Source organism: Saccopteryx leptura, chromosome 5 (genome assembly GCF_036850995.1).
Source record: "Saccopteryx leptura isolate mSacLep1 chromosome 5, mSacLep1_pri_phased_curated, whole genome shotgun sequence".
Classification (NCBI taxonomy): domain Eukaryota; kingdom Metazoa; phylum Chordata; class Mammalia; order Chiroptera; family Emballonuridae; genus Saccopteryx; species Saccopteryx leptura.
This window is the reverse complement of record NC_089507.1, coordinates 166,416,360-166,433,951: the sequence shown is the minus strand read 5'-3', so window position 1 is coordinate 166,433,951 and position 17,592 is coordinate 166,416,360. Positions and strand designations below refer to the sequence as shown.

Genomic DNA, 17,592 nt, shown 5'->3' with positions numbered 1-17,592 from the left:
AAATTAGGCTATATCCAAACAATTGAGTACTGTATTGCCATTAGAAATTATGTTATAAAAGTGTATTTTGTTCCCATGGAAATATATTTTTAATATATTGTTCAAATGAAAAATAATGTTAGAAAATAGCAAAACATGGTCTGTTTCAAAGCTGTATCAAAATTTTTAACACTGGCCAGTATTTATTTCCAGATTGCTGGGTAGCTGATGTTTTTTATGCTTATTTAAAATATTTTTTGCAGTTTTGAATTTTCTGTAATGGGCATATCTTGGTTTTATATTAAGAATAAATATAAGATTAACTGGGTTTTGTCTTTAACTGCTCCAACTCAGTCGTTTTTATGACAACTGGGAGAGAACGCATCATTGGAAACTTCATGGGAGGCCTGGGGGAAAGTGGTGTTTACAATACATGATAAAACAGTTTGTCTCTGGCAATGGGATTACATATTAAGAACATAAAATGCAAGTATGCGTGCCCCCAAAGCAACACAACCCAGTCCCTAACGCAGGCTCACGGCACCTGCCTCTCCACTGCTCTTACCTTAGGTGATGCGACCACACTGAGCATCCCTTCCTTTCACCTTTACAATTCTCCCTTTCTATTAATGGCAGTAGCAAATTTCATACGGAAAAATACAAGAAAAATGGCTTTTGAAAAATTATTGTTCTAGTAAGTGAATTTGATCGATAAGTCTATTATTGGCTAGCAAAGCTCAGATGACCCTAAGCATTGATAATAAATTTCTCAGTCTTCTAATTGCTCGTTTCTAATGGCAAAGTTGATTGTTACCTTTTAGAGAAAGAGCTAAGCACAATGTTGGCCCAGAACAGGCACTTCATATTATTCTTCCTTCTCTTAAACAGTATTCATATTTATAAGGAGTCTTTCAACAGAGTTGCAAAATCCAAGTGGTCCATGTTTTTATTCGCCTTCCCACAAAGAATGGGACTGATCATGACTTATCTCTTCAACCTGAGAGATGTCTTTTCTAGTTTCAGGGTTTGATGTTCACTTTAACTTGAGTTTACCTTTCAAAAAATGCTGGGTGGGTGCCTAGTGTAACAGGATCTCAGCCCAACTATAAATTGTCAAAGTTACTGCCCCACCCTTGCATTTCACCTCTATTCCTATGCTGTTCCTGTTCTTCCCCACAGTTCCTAGGCCTCCTGATGTAACTCACTAAAAACACCCACTCTGAGACCTATAAGCTACAGCAACAAAACACTGAGGCGACACTTCTCTTTTTGAGGTCCTTTGGTTTAGTGCAGGGGTAGTCAACTTTTTTATACCTATCGCCCATTTTTGTATCTCTGTTAGTAGTAAAATTTTCTAACCGCCCACTGGTTCCACAGTAATGGTGATTTATAAAGTAGGGAAGTAATTTTACTTTATAAAATTTATAAAGCAGAGTTACAGCAAGTTAAAACATACAATAATAATTACTTACCAACTACTTTATGTCGGATTTTCGTTAAGTTTGGCAGAATAAATCTTTATAAAACAACTTACTATAGTTAAATCTATCTTTTTATTTATACTTTGGTTACTCCGCTACCGCCCACCATGAAAGCTGGAATGCTCACTAGTGGGCGGTAGGGACCAGGTTGACTACCACTGGTTTAGTGGCTCGATCCCTCTCACTTCAAAAGTTAAGATTCTCTGGGACTTGCTCTCTATGGAGTATTTAGTCTCTCTCTTTCCCAGGCTTCCCTGCCCCCCCCCCCCCAATCACATAATCTCTCTTCAAACAAAACAGCAAATTTTTTTTTGGCCTGAATATTGCTTTTCTGGATTTTGAATGGCTTCAGTCTTACAAATTGTCTACTAGTAACACATAACTTTTTGTGCATGGCTTCAAAGATAGCCTAACATTTAATTTTGCTGTCTTGTTCTTCATAATAATAGGGCTCACAACTAGGTAGGCTGCTGTATCTTCTGCAGTCCACCCCTATTGCATGCTTGGACCTTGGTAAGTATATTGAAATATTACGAGACAATCACACAGAAGGCTCTCGATATTGTCTTGGGGAAAAATAAAACCAGATGAGGCAGCCCTGAGATGTTTCTTCCAGTTGGGTGGTGGGGGCTTGTGGACTGTGAACCAGTAAGAAACATATAAGAGGGATCATTCACAGGAATGGTGGGGCTGGGGAGATGACCCCTTTTCTTCCATAGCTACAGCTCTAGGCCTGAATCTCAATTCCAATGAACACTCAGTTCTGCCACCTTAACAGGTCTGAAGCTAAATGCCTCTTCCGAACTACCTGCCCAAACATCTGAAAGCAGTACAGTAGGCCGGCCCTTTCCTAACCATGGAATCAGCTCTAACTCTTCCCTTTTCTTGCCTGCCACTCCCCCTTCCCATTGCCACCATGCCCTGAGGTTTATGCTCTCAAAACTCCAGTGAGCACTAAGAGAGCTACCAGCCGTATGGGCACTTAAATCTGGCTGGTGTGAATTGATATATGCTGTAAGTGAAAAAGACATAGGGTTTTAAGTGCTTACGCAATAACAATAATAAGCTAAACTAATTGATTAACTATTAAAATGACATTTTTTAAGCCCTGGCTGGTTGGCTCAGTGGTAGAGCGTCGGCCTGGCATGCAGGAGTCTCAGGTTCGATTCCCGGCCAGGGCACACAGGAGAAGTGCCCATCTGCATCTCCACTCCTCCCTCTTTCCTTCCTCTCTGTCTCTCTCTTCCCCTCCCGCAGCCAAGGCTCCATTGGAGCAAAGTTGGCCCTGGTGCTGGGTGGGGATGGCTCTATGGCCTCTCCCTCAGGCGCTAGAATGGCTCTGGTTGCAACAGAGCAACGCCCCAGATGGGCAGAGCATCGCCCCCTGGTGGGCATGCTGGGTGGATCCCGGTTGGGGGCATGCGGGAGTCTGTCTGACTGCCTCCCCGTTTCCAACTTCAGAAAAATACAAAAAATTTAAAAAATTAAAAATTAAAAAAAGTTCTTTAAAAAAAATAAAATGACATTTTTGGCATGTTGGGTTAAATTTTTAAAATATTAAAATTTACTTGTCTATTTCTTTTTACCCTTTTTATTGTAGCTTCTAGAAATTCTTTGTGTGTGTGTGTGTGTGTGTGTGTGTGTGTGTGTGTGACAGAGACAGAGACACAGAGAGGAACAAACAGGAAGGGAGAGAGATGAGAAGCATCAATTCTTCATTGCAGCTCCTTACTTGTTCACTGATTGCTTTCTCATATGTGCCTTGACCGGGGGCTACAGCAGACTGAGTGACCCCTTGCTCAAGCCAGAGACCTTGGGCTCAAGCCAGCAACCATGGGGTCACATCTAGGATCTCATGTTCAAGCCAGCAATAACCCCCCCCCCAAACCAGATGAGCCCACACTCAAGCCGGAGACCTCGAGGTTTTGAACCTGGATCTTTCACGTCCCAGTCCAATGCTCTAGTCACATCAGAGACTCACATTATCTTCCTATTGGACAGCGCTGCCTGAAAATACCTCTTGGCATAGAGGTGCTAATTATCACTACATGGCAACCATATTACAACATATAAATGTGCCAATTCAACATGTTATACATCTTAAATTTACACAGCAATACATGCCAAATATATTCAATTAAAAAATATTTCTGACTTAGTCCTAACCTATCTGACCTTGCTGCCATACCATAACCTAGTGGTAGTCTTTCACATCCTTTCATGCCTAGAATTTCACATTAGTCTAGGCTTCCTTCCACCTTCTAATCTGTTTTGCACACCCTGGCTGAGTTTATCTGCCTAAAACACTGCTTTTATCATGAAACAGTCCTGCTCAAAAAGTATCACCAGCTCCCAAATTCTACCTCATAAAGTCCAAACTCTTGGTAATAACAACTTCCACTTTATAAACCTATTGGGCACCTCATGTAATTCTCCCAGCAACCTAGCACCCAGCATACCAGACTCTTGGTTTTCTAAACAGAATTAAAAGGACTGAAGCATTTGCCTGAGCGAGGAGGAAGAGGGAAAGCTCCTTTGATCTGAAAGGTTACAAAAATGATGCAGTTCAAGCATCCAAACAGCAGTCTTTTACTTGGGATGGTTTATACACCTCACAATCTACTAAACACATTGTGGACCTATGAGATAAACTCTTTTTACATCAGTTGAGAGAAGAAACTGCTATATTTGCATTTCAGAAAACCAAAACCGGAACTCCAACCAGAAAAACTTCAGTGAAATAGTACTCTTTTCTCGTCTATTCTATGTCCACGTTTCATATATATAATTTTGTCACAAAATAGATAAATTTTAATTATACCAGTTTGAAATGCTGTGTATGATAATAATTACAATATCATTTCATCTCAAAATTTGAAAAGTATGAATTAAAAAGTGTATCAGAAGTTAAACAAATACAAAGCAAGCAAAGCTAATAAAGTAATGATTCATAAACTGTGCTGGTAATTCTATATAACACCATGTGTTTAGCTTGGAAATAGAGGCCTTTTATCATCTCAATCCATGTGAGTTTTGAACTCAAAACTTCATATCTTTCATAAAATACACCATTCTACACATATTTCCTTTTTTTCAGCTACATCCCAAATAGGTTTTGTCAACTACTGCTAGCAGAGTCATTTGCTGCATGGATCTTGAAATCTGACAATCCCAATTCTACCATTTATTGTGTTACTTTGGACAGATTGTTGAGCAGCTCCAGGCTTCAGCTGCTGCTTCTTTAAATAAGCATAATTATACTTTCCTCACAAAGTTTTATGAGAATTCAATGAGATAATACACATAGTTAATACAGCACTTGACATGTAGTAATTTTCAACGGCAGTGCAATGGTAAGATAACTTATCTGTCTGGTCTTAGCATCCTCATTTTTGAAATGTTTCTCAAAGCAGCTTGACGACTCTACAAAAGGGTGGGGGCTTTGGCGTCTAACGCTCTCTGCTAAACTCTGTAAGTTTAATAGACTAAGAGTTACACATGACAGGGAATTGGGTGGGGTAAGAATGACAGCGTCCGCCTGTATCCTTTGCGGCAGCCGCGATGCAGACGCCGAACTGGACCCAGCAGATCCGGCCTCAGTTGCACTCGTTCTTCCTCCTCGCTGGCCACCGGCTCTGGCAATGAAAACACCACCACGTGGCCTGCAGCCGCTGCATCACGCGCTGTCGCCCAATGGCCAGGCGCATCACGAAGTTGGGGGCGTGCCTCTAGCAAGGCTGGTCCGCCCACAGCCGTCGCCAATTGGTCAAGAGTTAGCGCGCTGGCAGAAGGGGCGGGGAAAGCAAGGAGGGCGGGGCTAAGAGGAAACGGGGCGGGGCTAGGGCGGAGAGGGGCTGGCGACCCGGCCCGCAGAGCCGGCGCCAGCGGGTTGCTGAGGTGGCTGTCGCCGGCTGCGAACTGCAGCTTCCCCGGGTCGAGACCCCGATGGAGGTGGAGGCTGCGGACGGCTCCCCGGGCGGGGTGGAAGCGGTGCTCACTTGCTTCTCTTTCAACCAAGACTGCACGTAAGCCACGGAGCCAGCCTGGCCGGGAAGTGGGGGATAGAAAGACGCGACCAGGGGTGTTGTCCTGTCCGCAACTTGTAGCAATAGAGGCGCGGGCCTACGCCCCAAGAGAGCGTCGGCGGGACGGCCAGCGGCTGCCCGCGACCGGTTCGGGTCTAAGTGGCCACCTTTTCCACCTCCTTATTCCCCCAAAAGGGGGTTTGGGCACCCCCACCCCTTGCTCAGGCCGGGAGTCCCGAGGGGCTGGCGGAGGGTGAAGGGGGGAGTTAACTAGGGAGTAAGGCTAAAGAAAGCTAAAAAGTAAGGGTGGGAGGGGTGGTGACCAAAGTGGGGGTCTTCGCATTGAGGGGCAGAGGCCCAAACAAAGGAGATGAGAGGGGAGGGGCAGGTTGCAAGTTGACCCGAGGAGTGGTAGTTGGGGCCCAGGAAGATGGGAGTCCAGGAAAAACTTTCCCATTTGTCCTTGAGCATCTCAACGTGGCATCTGGGCAGGGCCTCGGACAAAGGCAGCCTATCCCTGCGGTCTGGCCAGCCCCTGCCTCAGCCCCAGCGCCGGGCATCTGGCCTGCCTCCTCTGTGTGTCAGAAACCTTTCCGTTCCCTTCGCTGGGTTTTTACGCAGCCCACTCAGTGGGGCCGAATCGCCGTCTCTGAGTCCTCGAGCCCTTTCTCGGCCCCAGGCTGCGTTCTCCGGGGAGCATGAGCTCCGCTCTGTTGCTTGTCGAGTGGATTGTTTTTGTTTTTTTTTAACGTTTCACCTTGATGTTCATGTTTGGACTTGAGTCAGAGAGCTGGGATTTACTGAACTGTATTCCAGACGTCTGGAGTTTTCAGACCCTTGGAAGCATACGTCGTCTTTCTTTTCACGGAATTATTAAACGCCAGCTCCGGGGACTGTATGGAATAATCTGTTTGGAATGTGCACCCAGCGCATCAGGCAGGGATGACCTCTTCCCAGTTCCCCACTTCCTGCTGTACCAGTTTCTGCTGTGTTCCTTGTTTGGAGTCAGCTTCAGGCTTGTGCTTTTGGCCTGCGACTGTGCTGTGCTAATATTGAACATTTAGTGGTGTAATTAAGGCCATCATGTACCATAAGCAACCCTGGCTTCCATTCCCTTTGTGTTTCTGTTTAAAAACACCCTATGCCAAACAGTATGCCATTGTTCAAAATGTGTAATCGGGTTGCTGGACAGCTTGGTTAGAATGGGTGACTCTGAAGCTTTCCTTGACCACAACCCACAATAAGAAATATGTATTACACCACCACCCAGTACCTAGATACAAATACTATCACTGAAAAGCAATTCAGTTTACCCTTATTATGGGTGATACCCTCTGGTATTTTGTTTCCTTTTTAAAAGTCATTTTGGGACTCATTGAATTGTTTTTGGGATTCACTCACAGTCAAGAACCACTATTTACAAAAATGATAGTTCTAGATAAAATTCTGATGTTTTGTAAGAAACATTTTGCAAGAGAGAGGGGATGGCTGTTGAAATACCTGGGTATTTCCCTTCCCAATTGAACACAGGGTAAGGAGGGGAGTTGGTTTGCTTATTAGCAAGTAAGTGTTCTAATTTCTGCTTTGCAGCATTATTAGATTATCTTAAAGTAACATTGATCTTTATTCTATTTAAGTCTAGGCTTTCATAGCAACTGAGTAAGAACATTATTTTTAAAAGTGTATGGTGCTTGGACAGTTAATTTCCTTAGTCCCTACTGTCAGTTTCTATTTTCTTGGATGAAGGCTCTGCTGGACAGCCTATAAATAAAAGTTTTTGTCATAGTCAGTTGTTTTGAGCCACAGAAGGTATGACATTGAATTTTAAAATAAGTCAAGCCCCTTACCGAATACATTTATGAGTATCAGAGTGTCTTTTTCTGTAAGTGTACACTGAGTTTGAGATCCAGTATTTCTGGAGAAGATGGGTAAAGATGAGTCACCGTTACCTGTCTCTTTTCCTCACACTTCATGCTTGGCACTGTGCCAGACACTGTGGCTACAGTTTTTCATTTGATTGGTGATACATATTTGTCCCAAACACTGTGTCCATGAGAGGCGATGAGAATTTTCTTTTTTTCAACAAAAAGGCTTGATGGATAAAATGAGGTTTTAGTCTGAATTCCTTGATTCATAAACTTTTTTAGCCATTGACTAATCATTGAAAACAGAAGAGTGACCACAGTGCCATTTTCTCATATATAGAATTCTGCTGTGCTGGGAGCAGGGCATGTAAATTGCCAGATCTTTAAGTTAATATTATAAGGTTCTAGTTAGCACATTTTTTTAATGTTACTTGCAAGCTTTAGGAACCTCTGTTTACAAATGAATGTGTCTCTATTTATGTGGAAAAGTTAATGTGAAAAGAGTTTGAAAACAGTACACACTACAGGGCATATTTGGAAGGTTTAGGGTGCTACTAGCTTGCCTGTCCAGGTGCTGTCAGTCACCTGTGAGGCTGCAGTCCCAGGTGCCAAACTCACGGCTGCCCTTAAACCATGTCCTAGATACCAGTTCAGCCATTGGACAGGTTGGAGGGTTAAAACAGAAGCCTCCACCTCGCTGATTATGGTTTACTGTAGTCCCCTATCCCAGTGTCCCAGGGAAGAACAAATGTTTAGGTAGAAAAAAAAATATTCCAGGGGAAATCACATGACCTTCTATTTTTTAGGCTAGTGAAACAAGAGCCATGGCATCGGCTTGTAGTTGTAAGCAGCTTATTTTAGTATATGCTTCTCTGTGAAGAGAAAATCTTGCCTTTTCATAAATCGGTTGTAAATGAGGAAGATAGACTTAGGTCCACTAAGGACCATTTTAAAATCCCTTTCAACTCGGACATCTCGTTTTCCCAGGATGAAAGTGCTCAGGGCCAGACTGCCTGCTCTGAGTGTCTTCCATGTTCATCACTCAGGTCTTAGGGCAGAACTGGGGGTTGGGGGGGGACAAGGGGATTCCCAGCTGCTCAACAAAACAGACTCATTTGCTTTCGTCCTGAGGCCAAGGAAACCTGGGTTCACACTCTGCCTTTATGGGTTGAGAAATGAAACATTTTAAAAACAAGACTTTTTTAGCCCACATTGTCCCAGATAAGCATTTAGTTTTTGTTTTGTTTGTTGGTTTGTGGAACATAGTATACATAGTATAAAGCAGAGTTCTCAACCTGGGTTGCACATTACAGTTCTTGAACCAAATAATATTATTTTTAAAATCCAATTAATGCAAAGTTCAGGGTTGAGGGAACGGTTAAGACCTACAGTCAACAGTATTTTGTGTGTGTGTGTAAATTTCCCACATGAGTTTAATGTGCATCCAGGGATGAGAGCTACTGGTATAAAGTGTCTGGGAATGTTTTATGGAAAGTGGTAGAAGGAAGCATCTATTAAATTTTGCCTACTGATGATCCACTAGGCTTACTAGGAACGTGTATTTCCTTTTTTTTTTTTTTTTTTTAGATTTTATTTATTCATTTTTAGAGAGACAGAGAGAGAGAAGGGGGAGGAGCAAGAAGCATCAACTCCCATATGTGCCTTGACCAGGCAAACCCGGGTTTCGAACCAGTGTCCTCAGCATTTCAGGTCATTTTATCCACTGCGCCACAAGTCAGACTGTATTTCCTTTTTAAGCAAAAAAACAAAAAACTGTATTCCCAGTCATCAAGGAAATTCAAAATTATTTACCTCTTGGTAAAGTACCTCTCCAACAGCCAGAAGACCCCTAATTGTGTTGGGGGTAGTCCTATGATGAATATTCTGGACCATTCCATTGTTCCTACTGCTACTCAGCCAGAAAAGCATATGTGGTTGTCCTTGACCTTGTCCCTTTTATAATGCCTGCCCATGTGACAAGATGTGCCTGACCAGTCAGAAAGTTATCAGCTAGCGAAGCACCTGAGGATGTATGTTTACCTGTCCCCTATGACAGTGGTCCCCAACCCCTGGGCCGCGGACCGATACCAGTCCATGGGCCATTTGGTATCGGTCCACAGAGAAAGAATAAATAACTTACATTATTTCTGTTTTATTTATATTTAAGTCTGAACGATGTTTTATTTTTTTTAAAATGACCAGATTCCCTCTGTTACATCCGTCTAAGATTCACTCTTGACGCTTGTCTCGGTCACACGATACATTTATCCGTCCCACCCTAAAGGCCGGTCCATGAAAATATTTTCTGACATTAAACCGATCCATGGCCCAAAAAAGGTTGGGGACCACTGCCCTATGAGCTTAGAGGGGGGAAGCGGGTGTCTGTCTTCAGGCAGGTCTGTGGCTGGAAGACAGTGCCTGTTGTCATTCCCAGGCTGTCATTATCTCCCACAGATCCCTCGCAATTGGAACCAAAGCCGGTTATAAGCTGTTTTCTTTGAGTTCTGTGGAGCAACTGGACCAAGTCCATGGAAGCAGTAAGTGTGTGTGTGTGTGTGTGTGTGTGTGTGTGTGTGTGTGTGTGTGTGTATGAGAGAGAGAGACACCCACACACACATCTCGGAGACACCAAATCTTCCCTCTAGACTTTCATCTGGGGTCCTCCTGTTCTTGGGGCATTTCCCTCCCTTCACCATCAAACTTGAGTCTGTATTTTTCAGACTTAAATATAACTCATTGTTTCCACTTGCTTTAAAAATAAAACAAAACAAAAAACATAATGAAGCACTTAGTGAGATGTAGCAATAGCTTAGGTAACATTTTATATTAAGGAATCCTTTGTTTGCAACTATATTGCCAACAATTTTTCACATACAAATATGCGCAGTCATCAATTTTTATAGTTGTCATAATGAAAGATCAGTTAGGATCCCCCCCCCCCCCGCATTGTACTGGAACTGTAGAATATTGGTAACATTCATTTAGTCACAGTAGTATGTTCTTTGCTTTAATAAAGCAATACTCTCCCATTTACATAGTCTGCATTGAAATGTTGGGGTACTTCTAGTGAATATTAAAAAAAATTCAGCTTGGAAATGGGACTCTTATTTTCCTAGGGTACATAATACAGTAGTTTATGTCATCATAATAGTGAAGAATATACCATCTTTGGATTTCCTAGAAAGTGGTTTGGGAAATAATATATTGGATTCCTAATTTACTTGTAAGATGATATTTTTTTTTTTTCATTTTTCTGAAGCTGGAAACAGGGAGAGACAGTCAGACAGACTCCCGCATGCGCCCGACCGGGATCCACCCGGCACGCCCACCAGGGGCGACGCTCTGCCCACCAGGGGGCGATGCTCTGCCCATCCTGGGCGTCGCCATGTTGCGACCAGAGCCACTCTAGCGCCTGAGGCAGAGACCACAGAGCCATCCCCAGCGCCGGGGCCATCTTTGCTCCAATGGAGCCTCGGCTGCGGGAGGGGAAAAGAGAGACAGAGAGGAAAGCGCGGCGGAGGGGTGGAGAAGCAAATGGGCGCTTCTCCTGTGTGCCCTGGCCGGGAATCAAACCCGGGTCCTCCGCACGCTAGGCCAACGCTCTACCGCTGAGCCAACCGGCCAGGGCGTAAGATGATATTTTTATTTATTTATTTATTTATTTATTTATTTATTTATTTTTATTTTTTTTTCATTTTTCTGAAGCTGGAAACAGGGAGAGACAGACAGACTCCCGCATGCGCCCAACCGGGATCCACCCGGCATGCCCACCATGGGGCGGGGCTCTACCCACCAGGGGGCAATGCTCTGCCCATCCTGGGCGTCGCCATGTTGCGACCAGAGCCACTCTAGCGCCTGGGGCAGAGGCCACAGAGCCATCCCCAGCGCCCGGGCCATCTTTGCTCCAATGGAGCCTTGGCTGCGGGAGGGGAAGAGAGAGACAGAGAGGAAAGCACGGTGGAGGGGTGGAGAAGCAAATGGGCGCTTCTCCTGTGTGCCCTGGTTGGGAATCGAACCCGGGTCCTCCACACACTAGGCCGACGCTCTACCGCTGAGCCAACCGGCCAGGGCTAAGATGATATTTTTATTATGCCATGTTCGTGAATATTTTGCTCTGTTATCTGTCCTGTGTGACTCCCTATGGGACTTGCCCAAGGACAAGAAAAGCATGCATAGGAAAAGACTGTTCTGCATCGATGGGCACTTAGGAGGCTTACTAATGTACCTTCTTCCTGAGTACAGAAGTATTTCCCAGGTTATAACAAGAAAGAGTCGGGGAGCACAGCAAATAGGGAGGGAATACAGATTTTTTTCTGCTACTGCCCCTATGGCAACTCCGCTCTTAGCAAGAGGGACAAGAAGAATCCTGAAAGCAGAGGCTCCTGACAGAGGAGCCATTTCTTTGAAACCTCTCAATGAGAAAAGGGTAGACGGAGATTGCCCAAACCCCTCAGATACATTTTATAGATCAGTGGCCCTCTGGGGCCCTGGAGGGGAAGCTCTGGAAATCCTGACTTTGTGTCTGGTTGCTAGCATTTTCTTTAGATATTTGAAAGGGCTTTGGAACTGTTGCATTTGGAAATGGGTAAAGCATCACCATGGGGAAAAATCATTGCAAACGTGTACTAATGCAGGGTGCCCAGGGAATAGGACCTGCAGGGCACTGGCTGGCTGGCCTAGTTCTGGGCAGACTGAGCCGGGTAACCTTGGCCACGTCTCTCCCAGATGAGATCCCCGACGTCTACATCGTGGAGCGCCTCTTCTCCAGCAGCCTGGTGGTGGTGGTCAGCCACACGAAGCCACGGCAGATGAACGTCTACCACTTTAAGAAAGGCACGGAGATCTGCAATTATAGCTACTCCAGCAACATCCTGTCCATAAGGCTGAACCGGCAGGTAGGTGGGGGAGGTCCATCCCATTGCCAGGCTTCTCATAGGGGACCAAAGAAAAAGATGGCCGTCTCTCAAGATGAATGTCTCTAAAGCAGGCATCAGATTCGCAAGGGGGTTTCACACTCACGCCTCACGTTATGAGGTAACTGTAATGATGTGCTTTTTTCAGTGGGGTGGCCTTACTGGTCCTGCCTCTCATTCTTTCTCAAATGTTGGCCACCCACATTGTGAACCCTCCCCAGGGTGAAGGCAGGATAGACCTCTGGCTCTGAAACTTTTCCCTGAGCAACTGCAGGATACCTTCAACAGAGGGATGCCTCTCTGTGAGGGTCCCTGACGGTGGCATTCATTGCAGACTGGTGGTCACACCTCTCAGAGTCAAACTCCTGAGGGTGTGGTCCTCCCGGGTTGGCTCTGAAGCCAGCCAGTAAAGCTGCCTCGTGGGCCAGGCACTAGTCTCAGACTTTGACTTTCCTTTCGCCCAGCCAGCCCTTGAAGGTTTTTCTTGTAGTGTTTTCTTTGTTGAAAGAGGAATTATTCTTATCTCAAATATGCAGCGCCTTCTCTTGAAAAATATCAGTTCTTGTTCAGTAAGTGTTTGAGCTATCATCAGAGTTTCTGTTGAATTAATAGATTTTAAATCCTACAAGGAGGGCAGGGCTTCTCCGTTTTGTTCACTGTCATAAGACGTGGTAGAAAAGACAGTGACAGCCTGGTATAAAAATGCTCCATAAAAGTTTCCCGACTGCCTGTTAAATAAACAGACAGCTTCTCTGGGTGCCTGCAGCTCTGTCTATTCAAGTGCATGTTCCCAGGGTGGCCGAGGTTGTTGCATCCACTGATGACGTCTTCTTCTGTCTTTGTCCCTAAACTATTAAATGCCAATTAATTTTTATAAAAAACAAATGAGACAAAGCGCTTTCTTAGGTTTATAGTAAGGAAGAGATTGTTTGAGTTAATCAAATATTTTGATTGAATATCCACTTAAGCCTATATAAAGCAGAGTATAGCCTGAGAAATAGGATCTGGGGATTTTTTTTATTTTTATTTTTTAAAGAAAAGAGGAGCCAGAGGAAAGAAAAGAAACTTAGGTTCTTGGCAGGAGAGGAAAAGGCAGTTTGAGAGTTTTCAACTTGAAGGCTTTTAAGCACAATCCTTGGCTCAAATGCTCTCTCTGAAATCTGTTGGGAGGATGTTAAATTTTGTTGCAGAAGTTTTTTTCTTCTTTTTAAAATTTTTGCAGATAGTAGTAGCCAGTATAGGAACATTAACTATCCTTTTTTTGGTAGCTGATTGTCTTTTTAAGATTGTTTAGGCAAATATCCTATAATGATCAGAACCCTCATATAGTATCTATGGTACTTATTTGCATAACTTTTCTCTTCCTTGCTCTCTGATATTTTCATTAATATATGGGTCAGGGAAGGATCATTCCGGTATCTGAGTGTTAACCTTTAGATGTCAGCCCCCTCGGTATAACACTCATTAACTTTAAGGCTCTCTTCCCCGTCTTCCAGAGGACATTAATGCACCTAGAACTACTTGGCTATTAGAGGCCAGGCTAATCTGAACCCCAGTAGAACAGGTTCTCTCTTCCTTTAACATTTCTGCTCCTAAGAAGATGCTTTGGAACAGGTCCGGGAAGTGTTAGGGGTTTGCTTTTCTGAAAACATTCAGGTCTGGTCATAATCACTTTTGGTTTTGGCAACTCTGTCAGCCTCTCTGTGCCTGGTGAGGACAGGGGTCCCTCTAAGTATACAGAAAGGGAGAGTATTTAGTCATTGTGATATTTTTCAGTTTTAGTTGATGTGATCCCCCTGGTACTTAACTGAGGTCACGTGTTCAACGCAATAAAGACAGTAAGCCAGCTGCATTCTGATACGGAAGCTTTCACAGTTCCTTGACCATCTGTTTTCGGCCTCCGTCTGGGTGACAGAGCCTCTCAGAACAGATGTAGCATCTGCATCCTCTGAAGCTAGGGCTACGTCTCTGTTGCTCCAGGGCAGACACTAGAAATAGTTTTTAATTGATGAAAGGAGTCTTTAAATTACAAAACCTAGAAAAGCCTATGAGAGCCAAAGTGACAGGGAATGCGCAGAGTTGAAGGCCAGCCCCTGGTTCTGCTGGGACCAAACACTGATTATTACAGGAAGCAAGCTGCTAGGGTCATGCCCGTCCCAGAAGCATGCTGTCACAAGAACCAAAGACAGAGCACCTCATTTTTCCCTCCAAATGTTTTCTGTCTGTTTTCCTCCTGCTTAATTTTTGCTTGCAGCCAACACGAGGGTGACCTGAAATTCGGCCAAGTAGGCCGCAGAGCAGATGGAGCTGTGTGAGCGGTGGGGAAAGACACAGACGAGGTCAGACAAGATAGCAGAGGACGTGATTCTGCAGGAGGCAGGTGTTGAGGACCCAGCATGCTGGGGCCTGGGGGTGGGGCCGGAGGAAATACAAGAGAATATCAGAAACCTAAGAGCATAAACAAACAGCAGTACAGCCCAAACCATTGTTAAGTGCTGACAAAGGGGTAAATCGGGCACAGGAGAGAATACGTGTTTCACGGAGAAACACTGATTTATCATCAGCTTGGAGATCCTGTAGAATTTCCTTGCACCTCAGCACCTGGCCTCAGACCCGTGACCACAGAGCCATAATTAAAATTAAGATGTGTACATTTTATTTTTTCTGCTTGGTTAAAGTGTCGGTCTCCTTTTTTCTGAGCTTTGAGTAGTCTTACTAGGAAAATGGCAGGGCAGGCTTTGTCCAGGAGGAGAGCCTGCTGCTTTCTGTAGTGTTTTAGGTGCCTTCCCTTCCAGGCTGTGTTTCCTGGGATGAGAGGGTCTGGCCTGAGAACAGTGGTTCTTTTTATAAAAAAAATTTTTTATTAATTCATTTTTTAGAGAGAGAGTAGAGAGAAAGAGAGAGGGGAAGGGGAGGAGCAGGAAGCATCCACTCCCATATGTGCCTTGACCAGACAAGTGCAGGGTTTCGCGAACCGGCAACCTCAGCGTTCCAGGTTGATGCTTTTTCCACTGCGCCACCACAGGTCAGGAGAGAACAGTGGTTCTTAAACCCAGGTGTGCGTCAGAATCACCTGGGCTCTTACTGAACTGCCTCCCAAACCAGAATCTCCAGGGGGAGCCGCGGAATGGCTAGTGGGTGCTCAGATCCTCATCAAAATCCCAGTGCCACGAGCCTCAAGGGCAGCCGAGTGAGGCGTGTGCAGGGGCAGGAGGTGGCGGCTCGGAGTGAGGCCAGAGCTGCCAGACCCCACGCCCCCCCTTCGCCCAGCTCCTCACCACCACCCGACAGCTGCTCCCCTGTACTGAGCTAAGTCAGCATCCTGTTCCTTACACATGCGGCACATTAACCCTGTGGTCTGCTTTCACTTGGCAGAGCACAGCCATTGACAAGAGGCTTCAAACCTGACCAGTCTCATCTGAAGAGGAAGAGAGGGGTCTCATGGCACTGGGAAAAGGGACCCCAGGGAGAAGAGCCAAGCAAGGGAGAGGGATGGGGTTTTCACATGAGGCTGAAGGGCTTCTCCATTGCCTCTACCAGGGCTGGGGAAAGTGCACAAAGGTAGGTCTACAGGAGAGCTTAGTGAAGTAAAATCTGACCATTACTCGGAGAGAGGTAAAACAAAAGATTGGGTAATTCAGAAGGAGCGAAAAAAACCCTTCTGTACAAGGAGACTTGTTATGAACATTAAAAGGGAGCTTGTCTCCATATATGACGAACCCACAGCCAGGATCATACTCAACGGGCAAAAACTATAAGCATTTCCCTTAAGATTAGGAACAAGACAGGATGTCCGCTTTCACCACTCTTATTCAACATAGTACTGGAAGTGTTAGCCACAGTAATCAGATAAGAAGAACTAAAAGGCATTCAAATTAGAAAGGAAGAAGTAAAACTGTCATTATGTGCAGATGACATGATGCTATATAGTGAGAACTCTAAAAAGTCCACAAAAAACTATTAGAACTGATAAATGAATTCAGTAAAATAGCAGGATACAAAATAAACCTCCAGAAATCAGTTGCATTTTTATACACCAATAATGAACTATCAGAAAGGGAAACTAAGAAAAAAATCCCATTTATATTTTTATATTTGCATAAAAAAATACCTAGGTGTAAATTTAACTAAGGAAGTAAAAAAAGGCCTAGACTGAAAATTATAAGACACCAAAGAAAGAAAATGAAGGGAGATACAAATAAGTGGAAGCACACACCATGTTCATAAATAGGAAGAATTTACATCATTAAAATATCCATACTGCTCAAAGCAATATGTAGATTCAACACAATTCCTATCAAGGTACCACAAAAGACCTCAAATAGCCACAGCAATCTTGAGAAATAAGAACAAAGTTGGAGGAATCATGCTACCTGATATCAAACTATACTAAAAGTGTATAGTAATCAAAATAGCATGGTACCAGCATAAAAACAGACATACAGATCAATGGAACAGAACAGAGAGCCAAAATAAATCTATGCCTTTATAGTTAATTAATATTTGAGAAAGGAGGCAAAAACACACAATGGGGTAAAGACAGTCTATTCAATAAATGGTGTTGGGAGAATTGGACAGTTATGTGCCCAAAAAAATGAAGTTAGACCACCTTCTCACACTATACACAAGAATAAACTCACAGTAGATTAAAGACTTAAATGTTAGACTCAAAACAATAAAAATCTGCTTGACCAGGCGGTGGCACAGTGGGTGGAGCATCGGACTGGGATGCGGAAGGACCCAGGTTCGAGACCCCAGGGTCGCCAGCTTGAGTGTGGGCTCATCTGGTTTGAGCAAAAGCTCACCAGCTTGGACCCAGGGTCACTGGCTTGAGCAAGGGGTTACTCGGTCTGCTGGAGGCCTGTGGTTAAGGCACATATGAGAGGGCAGTCAATGAACAACTAAGGTGTTGCAACAAAAAACTGATGATTGATGCTTCTCATCTCTCTCCGTTCCTGTCTGCCTGTCCCTATCTATCCCTCTCTCTGACTCTGTCTCTGTAAAAACAAACAAACCATAAAAATCCTAGAAGAAAACATAGGCAGTAAAATCTCAAACATTTCTTGCAATATTTTTTCTGCTATATCACTTGGGCAACAAAAACAAAAGAAAAAATAAACAAGTGAGACTACATCAGTGGTGGGATTCAAATAATTTAACATCCGGTTCTCTGCCCTATTGACTGTTTTAATTATGAAAAAAGATATACTGAAAGATAGCTTATTATTTTATGCATTTACTACTAAATAAAAATAATAAAAAAGGTACACAAAACTAGATTCTAAGAGTGAGTTTTAAAATATTAATGAAAAATACTAAATAATACTCA

At 44.0% G+C, this 17,592-nt stretch overlaps 1 protein-coding gene across 1 annotated transcript in view; it reads left to right on the top strand.

Moving 5' to 3' along the window:
- Positions 1-5,311: 5,311 nt before the first annotated feature.
- Positions 5,312-17,592, top strand: part of WIPI1 (WD repeat domain, phosphoinositide interacting 1) — a 34,070-nt gene continuing 21,789 nt past the window's right edge. Inside the window, exons 1-3 of the mRNA XM_066386680.1 lie at positions 5,312-5,485; positions 9,805-9,887; positions 12,076-12,245. Coding sequence (XP_066242777.1) covers positions 5,406-5,485; positions 9,805-9,887; positions 12,076-12,245 — 333 coding nt within the window. The 5' untranslated portion in view covers positions 5,312-5,405. The remainder of the gene's footprint in view (positions 5,486-9,804; positions 9,888-12,075; positions 12,246-17,592) is intronic.